Source organism: Falco peregrinus, chromosome 5 (assembly GCF_023634155.1).
Source record: "Falco peregrinus isolate bFalPer1 chromosome 5, bFalPer1.pri, whole genome shotgun sequence".
NCBI lineage: Eukaryota > Metazoa > Chordata > Aves > Falconiformes > Falconidae > Falco > Falco peregrinus.
Genome location: NC_073725.1, coordinates 28,403,664 through 28,422,865, shown reverse-complemented (window position 1 = coordinate 28,422,865; position 19,202 = coordinate 28,403,664). Strand labels below are relative to the sequence as shown.

At 35.3% G+C, this 19,202-nt stretch overlaps 1 protein-coding gene across 2 annotated transcripts in view; it reads left to right on the top strand.

Moving 5' to 3' along the window:
- CNTNAP2 (contactin associated protein 2) overlaps window positions 1-19,202 on the top strand; it is a 1,162,992-nt gene that overhangs the window by 624,553 nt on the left and 519,237 nt on the right. For both annotated transcript variants that reach the window (XM_055806132.1, XM_055806133.1), the window contains one exon: window positions 377-526. In XM_055806132.1, coding sequence (XP_055662107.1) covers window positions 377-526 — 150 coding nt within the window. The remainder of the gene's footprint in view (window positions 1-376; window positions 527-19,202) is intronic.

Here is a 19,202-nt window from a genome sequence, read left to right as displayed (position 1 = left end):
CTCACTGTTTAAACAGATTAATCAATATCCTTTCATTCTGAACTTGATCATAGAAATAATTAAAGGATACTCTTTATTAGTAAAATGTAGATTATGGCCTTTTGATGGGAAAGGTGAGTGATAACATCTGTATTTACATACAATTATACCTGACAGCATGGACACTTTGGTAGTTCCGAGGCTTGTATTTACAATATAAGATTATTTTTTTCTAATAATTTCTTTAATAACAATGCCGTATTATTACACTAAAATGATCTCATTTTTTGCAGTAGCCTTCATTAAATCTTGCATAATGAGCCTGGGAGAGAGTTAAACTTAAAGTTAATAAATATTGGACTAAGTAAAATGTTCCAATATTTTTTTTTCCTCATAGGCTCTGGTCTCAATGATGGGCAGTGGCATGAAGTCCGTTTCCTAGCTAAGGAAAATTTTGCTGTCCTCACCATTGATGGCGATGAAGCTTCAGCTGTTCGAACAAACAGTCCTCTACAGGTTAAGACTGGAGAGAAATATTTCTTTGGAGGTAAGAAAGTACCAAAACAAGTATCTGCTTACTGTGCTGTTGTCTTTCAATCTACATAATGGAGCTCAGAAGCTCAGAATTGAATTCATTCATATAGGTCTTAATACGGCTACAGTGGCTAGGTGCTTCTCATCAAAAGGTAGAATACAAAACTTAATTTCACTTTTAAGACTCTTTTTACACCTTGTCATCCTTGCAAAAGAAGTCCTGAGAAGTTCTGTACAAGAGTCAGTCTGACTTGGAGTGATTTCTCAGGTCTTCTCTGAAATTTCAGAGACCTTTCTCTGAAAGGGGAATCTTCCATTAGTAGTTTAATTAAATGGCACTCAGAAGAGAGAGAAATTTGTCTTTTCATGTTTGGTATCCTGAAAACAAAAAATACCATTATTCAGGATAGGTCTTAACCTTTGCTGATTTCTTTAAGAGCTGTCACGATTATGGGTAATTAAGAAGCTCTTATAAATTGAAGCCTTAGATTGTTCAATATTTCTGTCTCTTGACAGTCCATATACTAAAAAGAGTTCTTGCAAATTGTAGCTTGAATGTTTATCCCTCTTGCTTTTCTATGTTAGCATTTATGAAAATCAAAAAAGGCCATCAAAACTCTTGGATTTTTTAAATACATGTTTAAATTGCTATCTTAAGAAGCCTATTAAGCATACCACAAATATTTTTTATACACTGCTGTCTGCTGTCTTATGGGGGAAGGTCATTAAGGGTTTCAACTCAAATATAAGTATCACTTTTCATACCGCTAGCCATGTGTTTTTAAAAACAATTCACCAATCTTTGTTCAAGCAGAATTCTCAGTGAGCTCAAATGCTAAGATCAAAAAAGAGTTGTTAAGTTGTACCTTTGAAGTGTCCCATATGTGTGAGATTGCACATGAAAGCTTCAGGCAGAGAACACAAATTTTAAAAGTAGAATTTATCAGCATTGAAAAATGGAGTGGGTTTTTTTTCGCGAACTTACAAGGTGCATATCTAATCAAAATAAAATATAAATGTGATACTATAAATAGCCATAACATTACCCAAGTGATAGAAAAGTTTGTGGCATACGAAGTAACCTAATTTGAAAGAGAAAAAATCCTCTCAAGGTTATTCTCATTTCATTATTACCAAATTAAAGTTAATCTGTCACAAGAGGCAAACTTCCTTTTGCTGCAACACGCATCTTTTCCAATATCCTTAGCTCAGCTAATATCCTGAATAGTTTTTTTTAGTATATTGCCTCACAGAGGAGTTGTAGCCTAGCCACATGCTAAAGCTTGAAAATTAGTTGTCAAAACATAGTACCTTCAATTTGTTGGGACAGTCTGAGACATTCTCATTAAATGAAGTTATTCAACACACATAGGAGAAAATGAAAAGAAGTGCCATGCATAATACATCCTGTGCTTAAATTCTATTCATTTCAATAGGTAAAATCACCAGACCATTATTACATTCCTGGAGAGTGTTTTGATTTCTTCAGAAATGTGTTTTGCCTCTGACTCTTCGGTTGTGAGGGATAGATTGTCTAGTTTCTTCAGGCATTTTTTATACTCTTTCTCAGTCAAAATATGGGTTGATTGGTTTTCATTTCAGCTTGATTCTGAAATCTGCTTGTCTTATAATTGTTGACCTGTACTTTACAGTTCCACCATCCTTCCATTAAAAAAAAGTGTGAATGTAGATATTGTTCCAGTGGGATATGAAAGTCAATCATGAATTCCCTGAAGTGTCATTCCCACATCTGTTCACCCAAATACCTAGTCTCATTGCACAGAATATGGGGGATTTGTTTTTTATTTATCTTATAATCTGAAGCTCTTCTAAATTTATATCAAAAGCAGTGTCCAAACCTTCTTGTCCAGTTTTATTTCAGAATAAGAAGTCTGCATTTGCAGCATTGTACTTTTGCATTTTAATTCTCTCAAGCTCTGAATCTGAGGAGGCTTTTTTTCTCACTTGGATCTGTGGAACACATTTATTTTAGTATGCTCCCACATGAATGTTGATATATATATATGTATATATATATGTATATTACTTCTTTTGATATATATGTGCCTGTTACTTAGTGATTACTTGCAACTTAAAGCCAGTCAGTCTTCTGGATGCGTATTAGAAACCTAATCTATATATTCACAATCTCCATCCTGTAAGGAAAAGGTATTTCTGTTCTATTCCCTATATATGTATATGATCCTCCTTATTATTCTTTATACACACTCGATGTTCTGGATGTTAATAAATAATGTTTGCAATAAGAGGATGTAGAGGTGAGAGCAGCGGGGAACTTCAAACATTTGCACCATTTGGTAGTTGTCATCTAAGAAGATGGTTTTGTTAGTTTCGTTAGGAGTAAGTTGAGATAAGAAAGTGTCAAATACTTTTTTTCCCCTGCAGATAGGTATAATTTGTTAGGAAAGGAACAACCACCTCTTGAATTCAGTGATAATATCTTTTTTTTTTTTTTTTTTACAAACTGCTAGGCAGCTAGCAGAAATAATTATTGACCCTTTGGTGATGACAGATTTTCAATGTGAAAAGGAATCCAGAAGGTTGCTTTGCTAGAGATCTGAATATAATAGTTACAGGTATTTTGACTACTAAACTTTTGTATTATTAAAAATCAAGCATCTATCACAGATGCAGAGGTGATGAATTTTAAAGATAGCAATGTTAGGATATTAATCCCATCCCACTGCTGTATTTCTTGACCTTAGAAAATTCTGAGAAAGCTCAGTCCAATGAAATTGTGGTTGGAGAACTTATACAGCATTTCTAGAAGGCTCTGAACACTCTTCTGATTTAAATTTTCCTATTTTTTGTTTGAAAGAGATAACCACATGTATGCAAATATTTTGTTCTCCAAACTTTCCTTTTCCATGAGTTCAAAATAAGTGTGTGTGTGTTTGTATTTTGTTCTCCTGGTGTCAATATAGCAATTATATACTATAGACAATGGTGGTGTCTTTGCTGAAGAAAAGATGTAAAGGTTGCATTGCAGCACTGCAGTACAATATTTGCTCAAAAATACATTTAAAGAGAAAAGTATTTACAATAAAATGGGTACTGTCTTGAAGTAAGGCAGACACAAGATAGACCTTGTCTGTAAAAATTACTACATCTTTTACTGTAGGAGAAGTACCACATACTTGAATGTGAATTTTTGAGACTGTGTCTATTTTTTAGAAAAAAATTATCATTTTTATATATTGTTGTTATAACTGTGCACTGGCAATATCCTATAATATTAGTTATATAGTAAAATAGGTAATCTATAAAATTGGGAATGGATTAAAGATGGAGTGGGCAAGGAGAACATTACTGTGCCAAATGTAACAATGAAACATTCCAGACAAATCAGAAGTATTAAGATGACTTTAACAAATATAGGTTCTGAAAAAGTCCTTGATTTTATACACATTATTTTATTTAGCACTAGATTATGACTCAGTACAGTATAACTACATAAATAATAGGGGGAATGCAGAGACGTAGGATGATTGTGCATTTGCTCCTGGCATTAGAAATTATGCCATAGGCAGGAGCAAGCCTGTAAGCCAGAGTGTGCCCTCCCTCTGTGCATGCAAATGAACAGTAAAGGCAAGCTGAACACTGCAGACACCGAAGACATTAACAACAGAATAGCTTGTTTGGACACTGAGTACTATACTGAGCCTGGTTAGTCAACCTCCCTGCCTATTAGCAGCTTCCAGCTACCATTTTGAGAAAGTTGGCCTTTTAGAGGAGCCAGACCTGACGGACACTGATGAGTTTCCCTCAAAACTAGTTCCTAAGTGTGTTCTGGTTATTCAGAGAATCACAGAATGGTCAAGGTGGGAAGGGACCTCTGGAGATCATCCAGTCCAACCCTCCGCTAAAGCAGGTTCACCTAGAGCAGGTTGCAGGAGCAGGTTGCTTAGTTTATTCATTCCATTAAATAAAAATGCATTTTCACTGACCACCAAACTGAGAGTTTTACCACATGTACAGCAGTATTTGAATAAAGGAGATGTGGAAATCAGAATCTTTTGTGACTTCTGCCCATAGAACTAACTTTTCTAGCTTTTAAAAATGGTAAGTAACTCACAAGAGGCTTTTTTTGATTTCTTTGTCAGAGAATAAATCATGTTCAGTACTATTATAGTAGCTTTCTTGGTTTTGGGGTTTTTTTGTTTGTTTGTTTGTTGGGGTTTTTTTGTCCTTTGTACCTCTCCTGTGCTGTCTCCCAGCACTACTAAGAACCTCTCAAGGGACATACAGCAAGGATGTTTTATTCAAGCTTAAGAGTTAGAGGAAGCTGTGTTAAGATCAGGCATTTCTGCAGATTGTGTGAATGTGTGCTGGTGTATGTGGGAGTGTGCCTGCTAATTGCCTATTACCCTTCTGTATAACTATTCTTCTCTCCCCACTGGTTTTATTTTCCTTCTCTTTCAATGTCTTGAATTTGGTTTTTTGGAAAGAAGTGAACTTCCTTTCCCTACTGAGCTCTAGAGAATCACATTTTTTTTTTCCAATTATCAGCATAAAACAAAAATAGCAGAACAGAGAAAGTGAATCACAGAGCGAGAATGAGTCCATTAACCTCATTTGCACTGTTGGAGATAAAGGGCTTTTGTGAGGCGTCTTAAACTTGCACCAAATCACCTAATAGCTGCCTAGTGCCCAGAGGAAATATTTGATTAGAGATGTAATTTTTAGTTGTTTCGGGTTTGTATTTTTAATTGTATCTACTTTCTGTCTCCTTTTCACTGGCTTAAGGTTAGGAGAGGTTTTAGCATGAGTGATAAATCTTCATTGAGAACAAAGGTATGCAGTGAGTGTCTGTCAATCCACAAGGTGTGCTGCTTTTTCTGACAAGCAAAGATGAATTGAATGGACTATGCAGTAAATTTCCTGTGGGACACCGCTCTATGGCGTATAGAAAGTTCTCCCTTTCTGTACAGCTGTGCAAAACACACTGGGTATGGAGCCTTGCTCCTGGAGTAGAATTAATTTGTTTCTGAAAGTTATGTTGGTCTAAAATCCCATAGAATTAGAAGTGGTGGAGGGAGGAGGGAAATCAAGCCAAAGAATAGAAATACCTTCCTCTGTTTCACATGTGCTGGGCTCTTCTGTGTGTGAATCTTCCCTTTTTAAAAACTGTCATCTATAACCAAAGCCTTTGGTTGGTGTGCCTACATTTTTTTCTATCAAGTTATCCATTGCTATATTGTGTGAATTCATCATTAACAGCTGTTATAGTCACAGTCATACTTCCTAGGTAGTGTCACTGGCATTTCAGAAGCACTCCAACAATCAGCATAGCTAGTGTTATCAGAAGGAAGGGGAGCATGGGGGGGGTTTGTAGCTCAGATTTAAATGTGTTCAGCCAAACCCAAGTGAGGTTATGAGACATAACGTGACAAACGGGACCTAGGCAATGGCAACTCAGGTTATCTGATACCTAATAAAGGAAACTAATGTCCCTGCTGACATCATTCTCTAGAGCCTGCAGCTTCTCACACCTCCATAAGTAACAGTGTTGGGTTGTATTTGCATTTCTGCAGGCTGATCAGATTTTTAATGTGTCAGGGCTTCAGTTTTGGTGGCCACTTTTTTATTTTGTGTGTATGACCATGAGACAGGATGGTCAAATTTGCATTTCTTGTGGAAAGGGTGCTTTCAGGGTGGTTTTAAGTCTTTCTCCTCATGATCATAGCTCTGCTGTAAGCTAAAATATAAATCCTTGCGGAGAACACAAAGCAAATTCAAAATAACTCACAGTACAATGTGTTTTTGTGTATCTTCTAGTTTTCATCTTAGGAATATTCCCCGGTCAGTTCTGCAAAATAATGATAAACACAAGAAATAGAAGTAAAAGAATTGGAATGATTTGTATTTTTTAACAGCCCTCATGCTTTGGATTGTTAAATCCAAAATGATTGTAAGTCAATAGATGAGTGAATATTGCAGATGTGCAAAGTGTACAAACCTGAACAAAGCAAGGAAGTGTAATAAGTAATTACAAAGTAATAACTTTGTAATAAGTAATAAGTAACCAAAAAAACCCCACCTAAGCCTCTCTGCTATTTGATACATGATTCAGATTCTTTATTATCTGATCAGCTCTCTTCCACTATGAAGAATGAAACACAGCTGAATTCACGTCTGTTATACAACTGACAGAACTGAGGGAGGCTGATCAAGTTTGTCCATTAACTCTTAGAGTTTTGTGCTTTTTTCATAATGTTTAAAGTTTTGTTTATTTCATTCAGATAATTTGAATGTTAGACAAATGAGACCAGGTAAAATACTGGCAACATTCTGTGATTAATTTTCAGTAATGTCAGTAGTATTGTTAATGATGTTACAATATGCTAGTCCACTGATACATGGTATACAACAGTACAAGCAGAAATGCTGGAGATAGATTCATCTCCTGTAGAAAAACAGGTACAGGCAGAAAGCTGATACTTTGGGCACGCAAATAAAAAGATCAGATGCATGATAATGTGAGTTTAGGAATGGATATGTAGGGACATGTGTCTTGCTGGAATAACCAGCTTTTGAGCAAACACCTATTAGAGATGAGAAATGTCTGCCCACTGAAAAATGAATGAGTTAACGAAACTCTGAGAGGTGCTTTCCTTGTTATAAAACATAAATCTCTTGCTAAGTTGAATTTGTTAGCTACAGAGTATATATCTAGAAGTTTCTCAAAAAACTGAAGGAACAGAATCTCTTATTTTATTTGCCTGCAAGCACTAAAGCAAATTTCTGTGCAGCAGATAAGACAACAACAATTTTTTCAATACATTTTTTGTCTTATTGACATTTTAAAGCAAGAAAGAACAAAGAATGAGTGAGAACATGTTGTAGAGAGTAAATCTGCATGGACATGGGAAGGAGGAAACCAACCTAATGGAACTCTGTTCTAGTTCTGTGTGTATGTGATTTGTTTCTTTTTTTCTAAATACACACATTGTTGCCTAAGTCTGTCAGAAGAAAATTATATCATGTCTCTGAATATTGCAGAATATTCAATTAAAAATAGAGGATATTCCCTACATAGTATTTCTCTTGACCCTGAAGGGAAAGAAAAAGGTCTTGTAAAAATTACTAACTCTTCTTCTAAAAGAAAAACTTTGGAGAAGGAAATGTCTGGTGAAGACCTGGAAGAGAGCTATTTGAGATACACTCAGAAGTGACAATTATACCTATATCCTATATGTCCCTCTTGCTGATGCTTTAGTAGGTCAAACTACAAGGTCTTTGGTACCAGTAGCTGAAAAATCTGCTCACAGGAGGGGAAGGGCAGGTATTTAAACCAGCACTGAATCTTGGAAGGAATGTTAACCAGCACTCATCACTAGACTGTAGTATATTAGGGTGGCATGGTTTTAGAACATGCAGAACAACATAGTTTATTGATGGCATTAGGAATCACAAATAAGTCAGTGTGAATGTTTTGAATTGTGTTGTGAAAAATAAAAACATATGCTTTCCTGGTGTGTGAAAATAATCATACTATTAAATAGTGAATAATGCTAATTCATATTCAAATAGCACTTCTACCAGCTTCCCCTGTTTTTTAAAGGTATCTTGGCTCTGGTTCTAGGTATATAAATGAGCTTATTGTCCACAGCCACAATTCAAGACACCTACAGGAAAAAAAAAATAAAGAAAAAAGAAAAGGTAAATTCTGGGTGCCATCAATAGACTATAATTTCTGAGGCTTTTCTTGTTTTGGGGGGTGACTTATTGGTGCTTCTCAGTGGAATTTCCATAGTTGTTGATTTTCCTCTTTAATATAGTAGAACCTACATCAGCCCCTCCTTTTCCTCTCACCCCTGCTAAATGTGAAACAAATTTTCAATTGCATTTTGATATTTTAAGTATGTAAATGAGCATGTAGTAATATTGTAAACAACACTAAGCAAGAAGATGCCTACCTGCCATTGGTTCTGCTGGTAGTCAGAAAACTGACTCACATGTTTCAGAAAAATCTACCTATCTATATATTTGTAAACACAAATAACTTTGAAAGTCTGGTTTAATGAGTCATAAATGCATAACAAGAGAAAAAAAATCAGGATATGTTCCAACACTTCACCAAACTATGATGTGTGTGAATGTGGGAAATAGAGTAAAAATAAATTTATTCAGATAAGAGGCCTGTCTGACTCATATGGTCTGAGCCAAGAATGGTTCTCCGTGCTGATTGTAAATACTGACACATATATGAAACCTGACTGGAGCACCAATTAAATTTGTAATTAGTCAGCTGCTTCTACTTTATAAGCAAACTGCAGCTAGCCCTTTTTGTCTGGGGCAGTTTGTCAATTAAATCCTTGCATGCCTACAGTCCCAGGTTGTTATTATCACCTTTCATTGAAGACAAAAAATCCTATCATATAAAACTGGCAGTCTAGGGCTCTAACATGAGCACTTATTAGTGATGCTTTTGTAAATCATAAAGTAGATTTTGAGGGCTTATATCTTTCCAAAGAAAGAACTTTATTGAATCTCACAGTCAGTGGCTTAGGGCTGATTTATCTGCATAAATTGGCAAAACTGAACTGTGAAGCTGAAACAGAATGTTTAAAGCCTTGTTTCTCTCTTACCAGCAAAACACTGAACTTACCTGTATAATGCTTTGCAGTGAAGAGGAACAAGTTTGAGATGCACAAATCTTCAGTGTTGGACTGCTGATGGCAACTGGCTAATTGCCCAGTTTAAGGGTATTAAATTAACTTGTTCGCGTCAAAGTATGTCTACTTTTAGTGTAAATTCAGGTGGACAAGGTTTTGGTAATGCAGTACTGAATATTTAATAATGATGATCTCTTTAGCAGGGAATTGATAGTTAACAGGCAAACTGCTAGACCATTTTGGATTACTGAGTCCTGTCAAAGATACTGTCATTCAGGTTATTCACTGGGTGGCTACAGTCCTTTTGTTGCTGGTTTGTTTGTTGGCTGTTGTTTGGGCGAAGGGGGGGGGGGGGGGGGCGTTGGGGGAGGGGTGGTGGTGTGTAGTTTCTAAGACAGAGCAATTTATCTGAGATTGGACAATTAATGTAAATACTAACCATGGAGCTGTTACAAAACCCTGTGTTTATGAATGGAGAGGAGAAATAGGGCACTTTTGAGGGATGGTCACAGTCAAGGTTATATTGTAAACTGGAGGAAAGTGAACCTAGATCTGTTGCCATGGCAATAACAGATACTCTTAGCCTCTTTAAGTTCATCACCCATGATACCAAGTGTATGTGTAACTTGAATGATCCTGAAAAGTGATTTTACAGACTTTTCTGCTTCTGGACTGAGACCTGCATGCTTATCATTTGATCTTGTCCAACAAACCCAAGTGAGATTAGACACTGTGACTAGTAATACACAATGGCTGAAAATCCTTCAGTGAACAAACTTTTATTTATCAATAAGAACAAGCCAAATAGTGGTGTAGAATAGCAATGTGTATCATGTTTATGTGTTTATGTAGGAAGAATCTTGCTTTATCTATAAAGACAAAAGTACTCTCTAGCTACCACTAACAATATTCTCTTCGGAATCTTTCTCCAAGTAGTTGAGTTGAAAGAAGTCTTTCTTCTCAAAAAGAAGCAAACTTTAATGATGCATGAAAATGCTTCATCTGCCTCTTGCACTTCTTTCATTTTCATCATTCTTACTGACTAGACTTCCCAAAACACTTACGTACTTGCTTGTCATTTTTTTATTAATATTTTTATTCCAACAGGTTGATACTTATTTTTGAAAACAGATTCTTATATTTGATTCTGTAAATTGGAAGCTTTCTGTGGACCTTCAGAATAAATTGTTCTTTTAATTAATTAGACCTGTTGTGATTTCATTGGCATCATAACCAAACTGAATGGAATTTTGAAAAAAGACCATCAGATCCCATGTTCCCATGATTTTTATTCATAGGAATAGGTTGCCTGAAGTCTGACCCTCTGTTTAAAAAAAAAAAAAAACAACAAACAAAACCCACTTTCTTATTTGTAGTTACCGTCTTTACAATTCATGTTCTCCATAGACTTTATGAGAGCTTTTCATTGTGTTTTGCTTGATCACATTTCAATATTGCCTTTTAATAAGAACTTAGCTAAAGGAGAAGAGGAAGCTTGAGTAGGCAGGAAAGTTCACCACTTCACCAGCTTTTATTATTTGAATGTCTTAAAGATCATGGTGTGAGTACACAGTTCTCATGATCTTAGTGACACACAGTTACTCTGTAGACACACGATGCAAAAGCTTGAGGTGGCATAAAGAGATGGAATGCTGCATGTCTTGATGAATGCTGAAGAAAGGTCACTAAGGAATTATACAACTGGAATAATAAATTAATCTTAAATCTTTCTGAGAATGGTAGCACCCTTTTTCCTATTTCATTTTAAAACAGATTTTATTATATGTATGATCTCAACAAAAGTCAAATAGAAAAGTTCTTTATGAATGCAGTGAGTGATCTTTTCAGGAATCCTGCAAATATTAGCAACAACATTGTTATCATATCTCAGGCTAGTGCTCAGAAATATAATAATATCTTGGCATCCTATCCACCTATCATTTGGTAAAGTGGAATTCTCATTTGGGTCAATGGCTATATTTTGTAGCATAAAATTAGTAATCCAAGGTTCTGGTTTTGAGATGTCATAAACTGCTGGGATGGGTCTACGAAATGACACAACCATGTGTGCATACATGCAGGCACATTAAAAAATGTGTAAATTTAATTAGTTTAGCTTTATAAAGAAGCTTAAACTTTTTCTTCTAGTGCTTCAACATTTTGAAGCCCAAACGAAGATGCAAACTCCATAGCTGGTGCAGTCTACCTGTAGAAACAATTCCTGAATGTCATATAGGCATGTGAAATTCAAATATTTTTGGTTGCTTTCCCTGTTCCATGCTTGGACCTGTAATAGGCAGGTGTTTACATTAGAACTAGGTTACACTCTGTGCAAGGTATTTTTAGATTTCCATTGAAGCCTTTCATAGTGATGTTCAGGCACTTTAGCTGACACGTGTCCCCCCAAAATTGACTTTGTTTACATATGTACTTTGTATAATTAATATTCTGACATCTTAAATTACCTTGTAATTTAGAATTGATAAAAATTTTTCAAAAATCACATTTGATTAGGAGAGTAAGAAAGTACTGCAATCAAAGATCTCCATGGCAATGTTGCAGTAAAATTTTCATTAATTACAGCAAAGAAATTTCCCATGATTTTAGTATCTACTGAAAGTGTTGTATACATTCTAATAAAGCTATTAGAACTGTACTTGCAGTTATGGTGGACTCCATTGTCTTCTTTACATGGGTGTATTTAAGAAAGACTTTGACTAATAAATGTATTCCTAGTACCTTGTTACAGCTATACAACTATCCTAGTCTTTACATTTTACCCTTTGCATTTTTTTCCCCAATCAAGAACAAAGGTGTAAGGAGTCTGCTTGGCTTTCAGTGCTAACTCAGATTTTACTGCGCTGAGAAAACCCTAATCTTTTCAATAGTGTGATTGATACCAGCAGGGTGATCTTAAGGAAATTTATTTCTATCCAACATTTTTTTGGAGTGTGACATACAGAAGATTTTTCCTTAACCATCATTTCTTCATGAAACTGCTCTGAAACTAGTCTCATGTACACAGCTCACTCCATTTTTGGCTTTGCTACTTTCAGAAAATGCAAGGGCAGGAAGAATGTGATTTTTAGCAGTTTCAGAAACAGCTTTAGAGTTGTCTGCTCTATGGATCGCAGTGACTGTGACTCACCTTCCTAATCCTATTGATCTGCAGTTTCATTAACTTTCAACATCTCAGAAGCTTGCAAACTATACGTAAAATGTCTTTGCTTAGTGAAATAAACAGCAATATTTTGTCTGTATCACAAGCCCAAGACTGTTTCAAAAATACTTGCTGGTAATGAAAATAAAAGAGGAATTAAAGAAAAAATGTACAAAGTGCATGGATCAATTAAAAATAAAATTATTTGGATTAATATATGTGTAGGGTTTACAATAAATATATATATTGAAAAAAATCACCAGTACAAATATATAGAATATTTTAAAAAATACATGAGTGTATCCCATTCCCTTTTTCCATTTGTTATTGTCAGGCCTACTACTGAACAAGCTGGGGTGAACGCATTAATATGCATAAACTTTATGATGTATTTTGGTTTTTTGCTTCAGTCTAAGCTTTTGTTCTTCATTTAATACACTCTGCTCTTTTATAATATGTTATACTGAAGCAGTATGTATCATTTTGAAATTATTGTATTTCATCACTGAAATTCAAATTTCAAAAAAATTCTTCTTTAATGTAGTGGAATCATTTTTATTTTTTCCTTCTGGTGATTAATTGTCATTTTTATCTTAGCTGATAATAAGATAAAAGTGGATTTCTTATTTATCCTCCTGAAAATCTACCCTGGAGGAAGTAAAGCTACTGATTTGGAGAGCATTCAACACATTCCAGGATGTCTGTATGTGGCTCTTAGCAAGCCATTTAATATCTGCTTTTCAGTTCAGCTACCTATAAAATGAGATTAGAAGTACTAATTTGTGGTTGACTAATTAAAAAAATGGCGTGGACAACTTTGCATTTGGCTGTATTTGCAATACTTTACTATTAATTTTCCTTGAATATTCAAGTCCTAGTTTTTTTAATACTAGAAATAATTATAAAAACCCCAGTTTTTTTAAGCCCCAGTGACTGCATATTTGGTTTATGTTCATCAATTCTGAAATTTGAGCTGTTGTGAAAGCAATGCTATGTGAAAAGGGGAAGTTTTATGAACAAATACGCTGTTTGAAATGTAAATTTTGTTTGCAAGATGTATAAAGGCATTTAAAATTGTTTGTCCCCATTTTGGAAGGCTTATATGCTTTCCAGACATCTTGAATTGTGAATTGTATATACATATATATGTGGTATAAAAATATCTTCATGTGATTTCCAGTTTGTGATATATTTGTTAGTTGCATAAACAACCCAATCAGATAACAGGGACAATACTATGTGGCTTATCAACAAAACTAAAACTGAATGAACTTTCAATTGCTAATATAATTTCGGTTTGTAAAATGAAAACAAATTACTTATTTACTCACAGATGAAATTCACAAATAATTTCCTATATAACTAAGTTCAAGAATGTTATCATCTCCTTTATGAACAATTTGCTGACTTTTTTTCCCAAGGAAACATATGTTGCGTATGTATCTTCTGATAAATTACTTAGGGTTCCACTTCAATAAATTACAACCTGAGAGACTTATTGCAAGATTTCTTTAAAGGGTATTTGTGAGACAGCTTAGATTTACAAGAGAAAGATTAAATGCAAATGAAATTTTCAGTTATTGTTATTGATACTAGTGTTATTACAAATTAGTCATTATATGCACAAGGGATAAAGGTGGCACATCCAGGAATACGCTTTGAAGATGCACTGAAATTAATAATACCCTTGGTAGAGTAATATGACTGAATCTTCCTGCTTATTAATGTATTTTTGACAAGCAGTTAATTTACAGAGATTATAGAAAGATATTTGTATTAATAAAATATCTAATAATATAAAAATAGTACTGTGTTCAAGAATGAAATAATTTTAGGTAAACATAAAATAGAAAGACTTTTTGTTTCACTAATTGACAAGGACAAAATTTGTATTTTTAAAACTGAGGAAGACTAATTTTTTTTTAACTTAAGAAGAATGAATTAATAATTTTCTAATTTCTGGAGAGTTTTTTCTGCCTTATAAATAGCATTTGTATAGAAAGAGAGGAAAAGAAATATGCTTCAGTATTTCAGGCTCATTATTTGACAACCTATGAACACAGGTATACTTTAAGAAAAACAAAACTTGTATTGCTTCTAAGGATTTTTTTGTGTCATAGAGTTATATATTTGCATATCTCAAAATCTTATTTGTAAATTGTTAGGTGGTAGTAACTGGCATGAAAAACTTTAAATATGCTGCATTGTGTATATTGGTAATGAAAGATTTAACCTTAGAGGTGGCAAAGAGATGCACTGTTGTTTCACAGCTAGGCTTTGTGATGTACTGTTGCTGCCAGAATTCATAGAATTGTTGCCAAAATATGAGTGCTGGAGATAGATGATAAAGTAGTATTTAGGGGAAGAAAAGAAGCATGTCATACTTAGAATATCACTTTGAATTATATGAAAAGTCACAGTCTTAAAATGTTCACTCTTGCAGTATAATAGAAATGGCATTAATTATAAGCTGCTTAAAGCATTACTGAAAAGGGCTTAGCTTTGTGATGAGAACACTGTATAGACTACAAACAGAATAAATGCTGTGGAAAACAATGATTATTTTTTTATGTATTGTTTTATCAGATCCATTGATCAATACGAGCAAATTCTGTGTTTACAAGAACAGTGTGATTGAGGTGATACACACTTACTGTCCTCTAACTTCTGTTAATGCCAAGACAATCTATTTTATAACAGTGATTAGGGGGCCAGATTGTATTACTCTTATTCCACACTATGTATTTGCATATAATTTTTTATTTTAAAAGTTACCTTTTGTGGGAGTTGAAAACTGAAGGATAAAAATTATTGTGATTCTTAAATGGTCTGTATTTCGATCTGTCTTGGGAGCTGAGGGAAAACTGATGCAAAATAACTTGTGGTAAGTGAAGGATGTTGATCTCTGCAGATGCTAGTGATATGGAGAAATAGTGTGAAATGGGGACAATGGACATCGATCATGATTGTATATGTCTGCTCAAGGAATGTGGGTATGGTGACTAGTCATGGGTGCGGTGTCTGGTCACATAGGCACACAGCCTTGAGGAGACACCTACAGTTTTGATGAGATGCCTGCCCTTCTTCCTCTAACAAAGGGGCTATTTTAAAAAAGAATGAGAAAAGGATGAGAGATATTCCAATGCTATCTAGAGGGAGGGAGTGCTAAGTCTCCTTGCTGGAGAAGATCAGATGGTCACAAGGACATGAATCACCTACAAACCTGCAAAACCACCACATTCCAGGCAAAGGACTGATAAGCTAATTAACATACGAAGCGGGGTTTAGGTAACAAATATGTATAGGTGTTAATTGAATATTCATTTGTTTTATTGTATAAATGTGAGATGGTTCCTCACTTCAGGTATGTATGCTTGTGGAGGAGCGATCCCCCGTGCATCTGTGCGCAATAAACATACCTACTTTATAACTTTCGAGTTATAGAGTCTAATTCCGCACTTCACTAGCACCATTGCTCTGTGCTGATGCCAAAATAGCACGGAGTAACTGCTCAGAGATTAATTTTGTCTTTAAGCAGCAAAGATATTTATTTCGTGAAACGTGAGGGAGCTAGCCGATTCGCACCAGACAAACTAGTTCCGAAGTTTTCAGTGAAAAGTCAGGTATACAGTTTTCCTGAGAGGTTACAGCATCTTTACATACATATACATTTGATTTTGACACCCAGTCATTCCATTCATAATAGGTGGGATCTAGGTGGAGTAAACCTTTCAATTTTCTTTGTTCAAGGATTCCCTGGCTCAAGGTCTCCTCTCCTTCAGGTGCCCACCTTATCTTTTCTAATTGTTCAGAGTACATTCCTTTAACATCATCAGTGGAACCTTTTCTTATTCAGAGTACTTTTCTAACTATTCAGAGCACATACCTTTAACGTCTCAGTGGAACCTTTTCTAATTATTCAGAGTACATTCCTTTCTCAACACAAACAGAGCATCACCCAGAGCATTGTACAAAATTCATCCTGACGAATCTTTTTAAGACCTTGTTCCCTTTCATTGGCATGTGAAATATAGATGGACAAAGGAGAGTGTTACCAAGTCATTTTTGGGTGTAGACAAGGTAATCTAAAGCTTTAAGTAGTCAGTTGTTCATAATTTCCAGTGAAATCACAGTTAATATTCCAGGTACCTTCAGGACTTTGCTTTTGGACTTCAGGACCATGCCTGTCTCTACTGCCTTTCTACAGGAGTTGTAGAACCAAGAGCTGGTTAAGGGGCACTAAAACAAGAACAGTGTCCCAGACCCAACATATGTTGTTGGTTAGTCATTGAGGCAGTTCCTTTATAGAGTTCTTGCTCCTCAGTGCCTTCTGACTTTAAACTAAGAGAATGTCTCACATTTTTTCCAGAGTACAAATATAATCAATCTTATTTCTTTTAGAATTTTTTTGTATTTAGCTCTTTAATATTCAGACTATATTATAGACAGCTGGTTATGGTGCCATGCACTCACTCATTTGTCATGACATATTGAATTAGACTCTATAACTCGAAAGTTATAAAGTAGGTATGTTTATTGCGTGCAGATGCACGGGGGATCGGGGGATCGCTCCTCCACAAGCGTGCATGCCCGAAGTGACGAACAATCTTACATTTATACAATAAAACAAATGAATATTCAATTAACACCTATACATATTTGTTACCTAAACCTGCTTACTCTCGCTTCGTATGTTAATTAGCTTATCAGTCCTTTGCCTGGAATGTGGTGGTCTTGCAGGTTTGTAGGTGATTCATGTCCTTGTGACCATCTGATCCTCTCCAGCAAGAAGACTTAGCACTCCCTTCCTCTAGATAATATTGGAATGTCTCTCATCCTTTTCTCATTCTTTTTATAAATAGCCCCTTTGTTAGAGGAAGAAGGGTAGGTGTCTCCTCAAAGCTGTGTGACTATGTGACCATACACCACACCCATGACCAGTCACCATACCCACATTCCTTGAGCAGACATATACAATCATGATCCATGTCCTTTGTCCCCATTTCACACTATTTCTCCATATCAGTCAGTAGAAGGACTCCTTTTCAAACAGTTCACATATTTTGTTCCCACTTAAATCTAAGTCCGGACAATGTGTGATGGATAGTGTGTGCTTATGTACCTGCATCTTGTAATTTTTTCACCTTCATTCTAAGTGTTAATCTAATTCTAGAAATGCATTCATTTGTTAAATAACTGAAATGATTTTTTGAGAATGTGCTGTACCCTTGTATTCTGTCTCTGCACATTATCATGTTTTTTTACTTAGGACTGGTTATGAGGCCCCGAATTTCTTATGCAGCATTCTTCTCACTGTTCTCCCTCCTTTTGTCCCTCCCCCTGAATTTTGGCTCCATCTTCCTCCCCTCTTTCCCAGCACACTGCCCAGTATCTCTCAATCAATGTGAAGAGATGAATGACTTCTACTGCAAGAAGAGAGCATGAAGCCTGAGCATAGTGTACTATAATTTGTCTTCTGTCTAAATGTAAAGCAGGCTCTATCACCTAGGCTGCCAGGCGAGGCTGAGGGATGGTAGCTCTGATAGGTTGATCATGTGTTCTCATCTTTAAGAAAGCTAAATGAAAACATAAAGTTTCCACGCATTGGTTGGGTACATACCAATAGCACATTACAGCTAGCACTGAAATTTAGATCCACACTGAACTGTCAGCATATTTTTCTTTTAAAAACGGACAGGATGTTTGTACTTATAATCACAAAGACAGCAATTGCAAGGAAAGTGTAATATGTCAATACAAATTAAGTTTAAATGTAAAATATATTACTGAACAATTCACTTTGGTTGAAGGCAAAAAAGCTTCACTTTCAGGTAAGCAAACTCCATGCACACACCACCTCACAGAATATTTAAATTATACTTTGGTGTATGGGTTAGAAAGACTGATGATAATCATGGCCCAGAATTAAAAGTTTGCACACTGTTCATGAGAATCAGAGAAGACTGCAGGAGAATCAGCCTGTGAGACAGGAAAAAAAGAAAATATCAAAACCAAACCAAAGGAAAAGAGGTAGATGAGAATGTATAATAAGCAATTGCAAACAGTCTTATCACCAAAGTTCCTAAATTAACTTCTGTCATCTCTCTTGGCTACACCACCCCCCCCTTGTTTCTTTTAACATGTATTTTTAGTTTCATTTTATTCCATGTCCTTCTATGTCTGCCTTTATTTAGAAATACTTTTCAATCCAGGCTGATTTTTTTACTCTTTCTGAGAAAAATGTGGTTTAGCTCCACTTAGGAAAGGTCCCTAAAAGATTTAGCTACAAATGGCCACTTTGACGCTAGCAGAGCTTTTAATTAAATTCACTGTAGTGATAAATCTTGTGAAAAACTGTATTGGAAAACACAGGTATTGCTTAGAAACTTAATGGAGTTTTTTGTCCTGTGTCTATTTTTATAGTTCAAAATAAACAGGCCAACACTGATGAATCATAAAATGGCTAATTACCCTATTTAATAGCTGAATTACACCTACAGTAGGGGCTGTTTCCATAGTAAATTCTAGACAGTTCTGGTTACCTCAGAAATAATTTCTGTGCTGTACTGTCATGTGCCACAGAAATCCTGCAACATTAAGGGAGATACAGCCTAAGCAATTAGAATAAGAAGAGAGCTAGGGATTTTGCACATAGTAAGACTTCTTTCCATGCAAGAACACAGTCTTTAGTTGAGGGGTAATCTTAACAAATTTAGATTTGCTATTTCCAATTCCTTTGTTTTCCTTAGTTTAAAATCTAGCCAGTTTCTCTGTCCCATATGTTTCTCCCAAGAGTACACAGTGATCTGGCAAAAAGGAATGCAGATGCCAACAAAAAGTCAAATGTAAGGATGATACTTCCCAGAGGTGAGGCTAAAAAAATACATTGA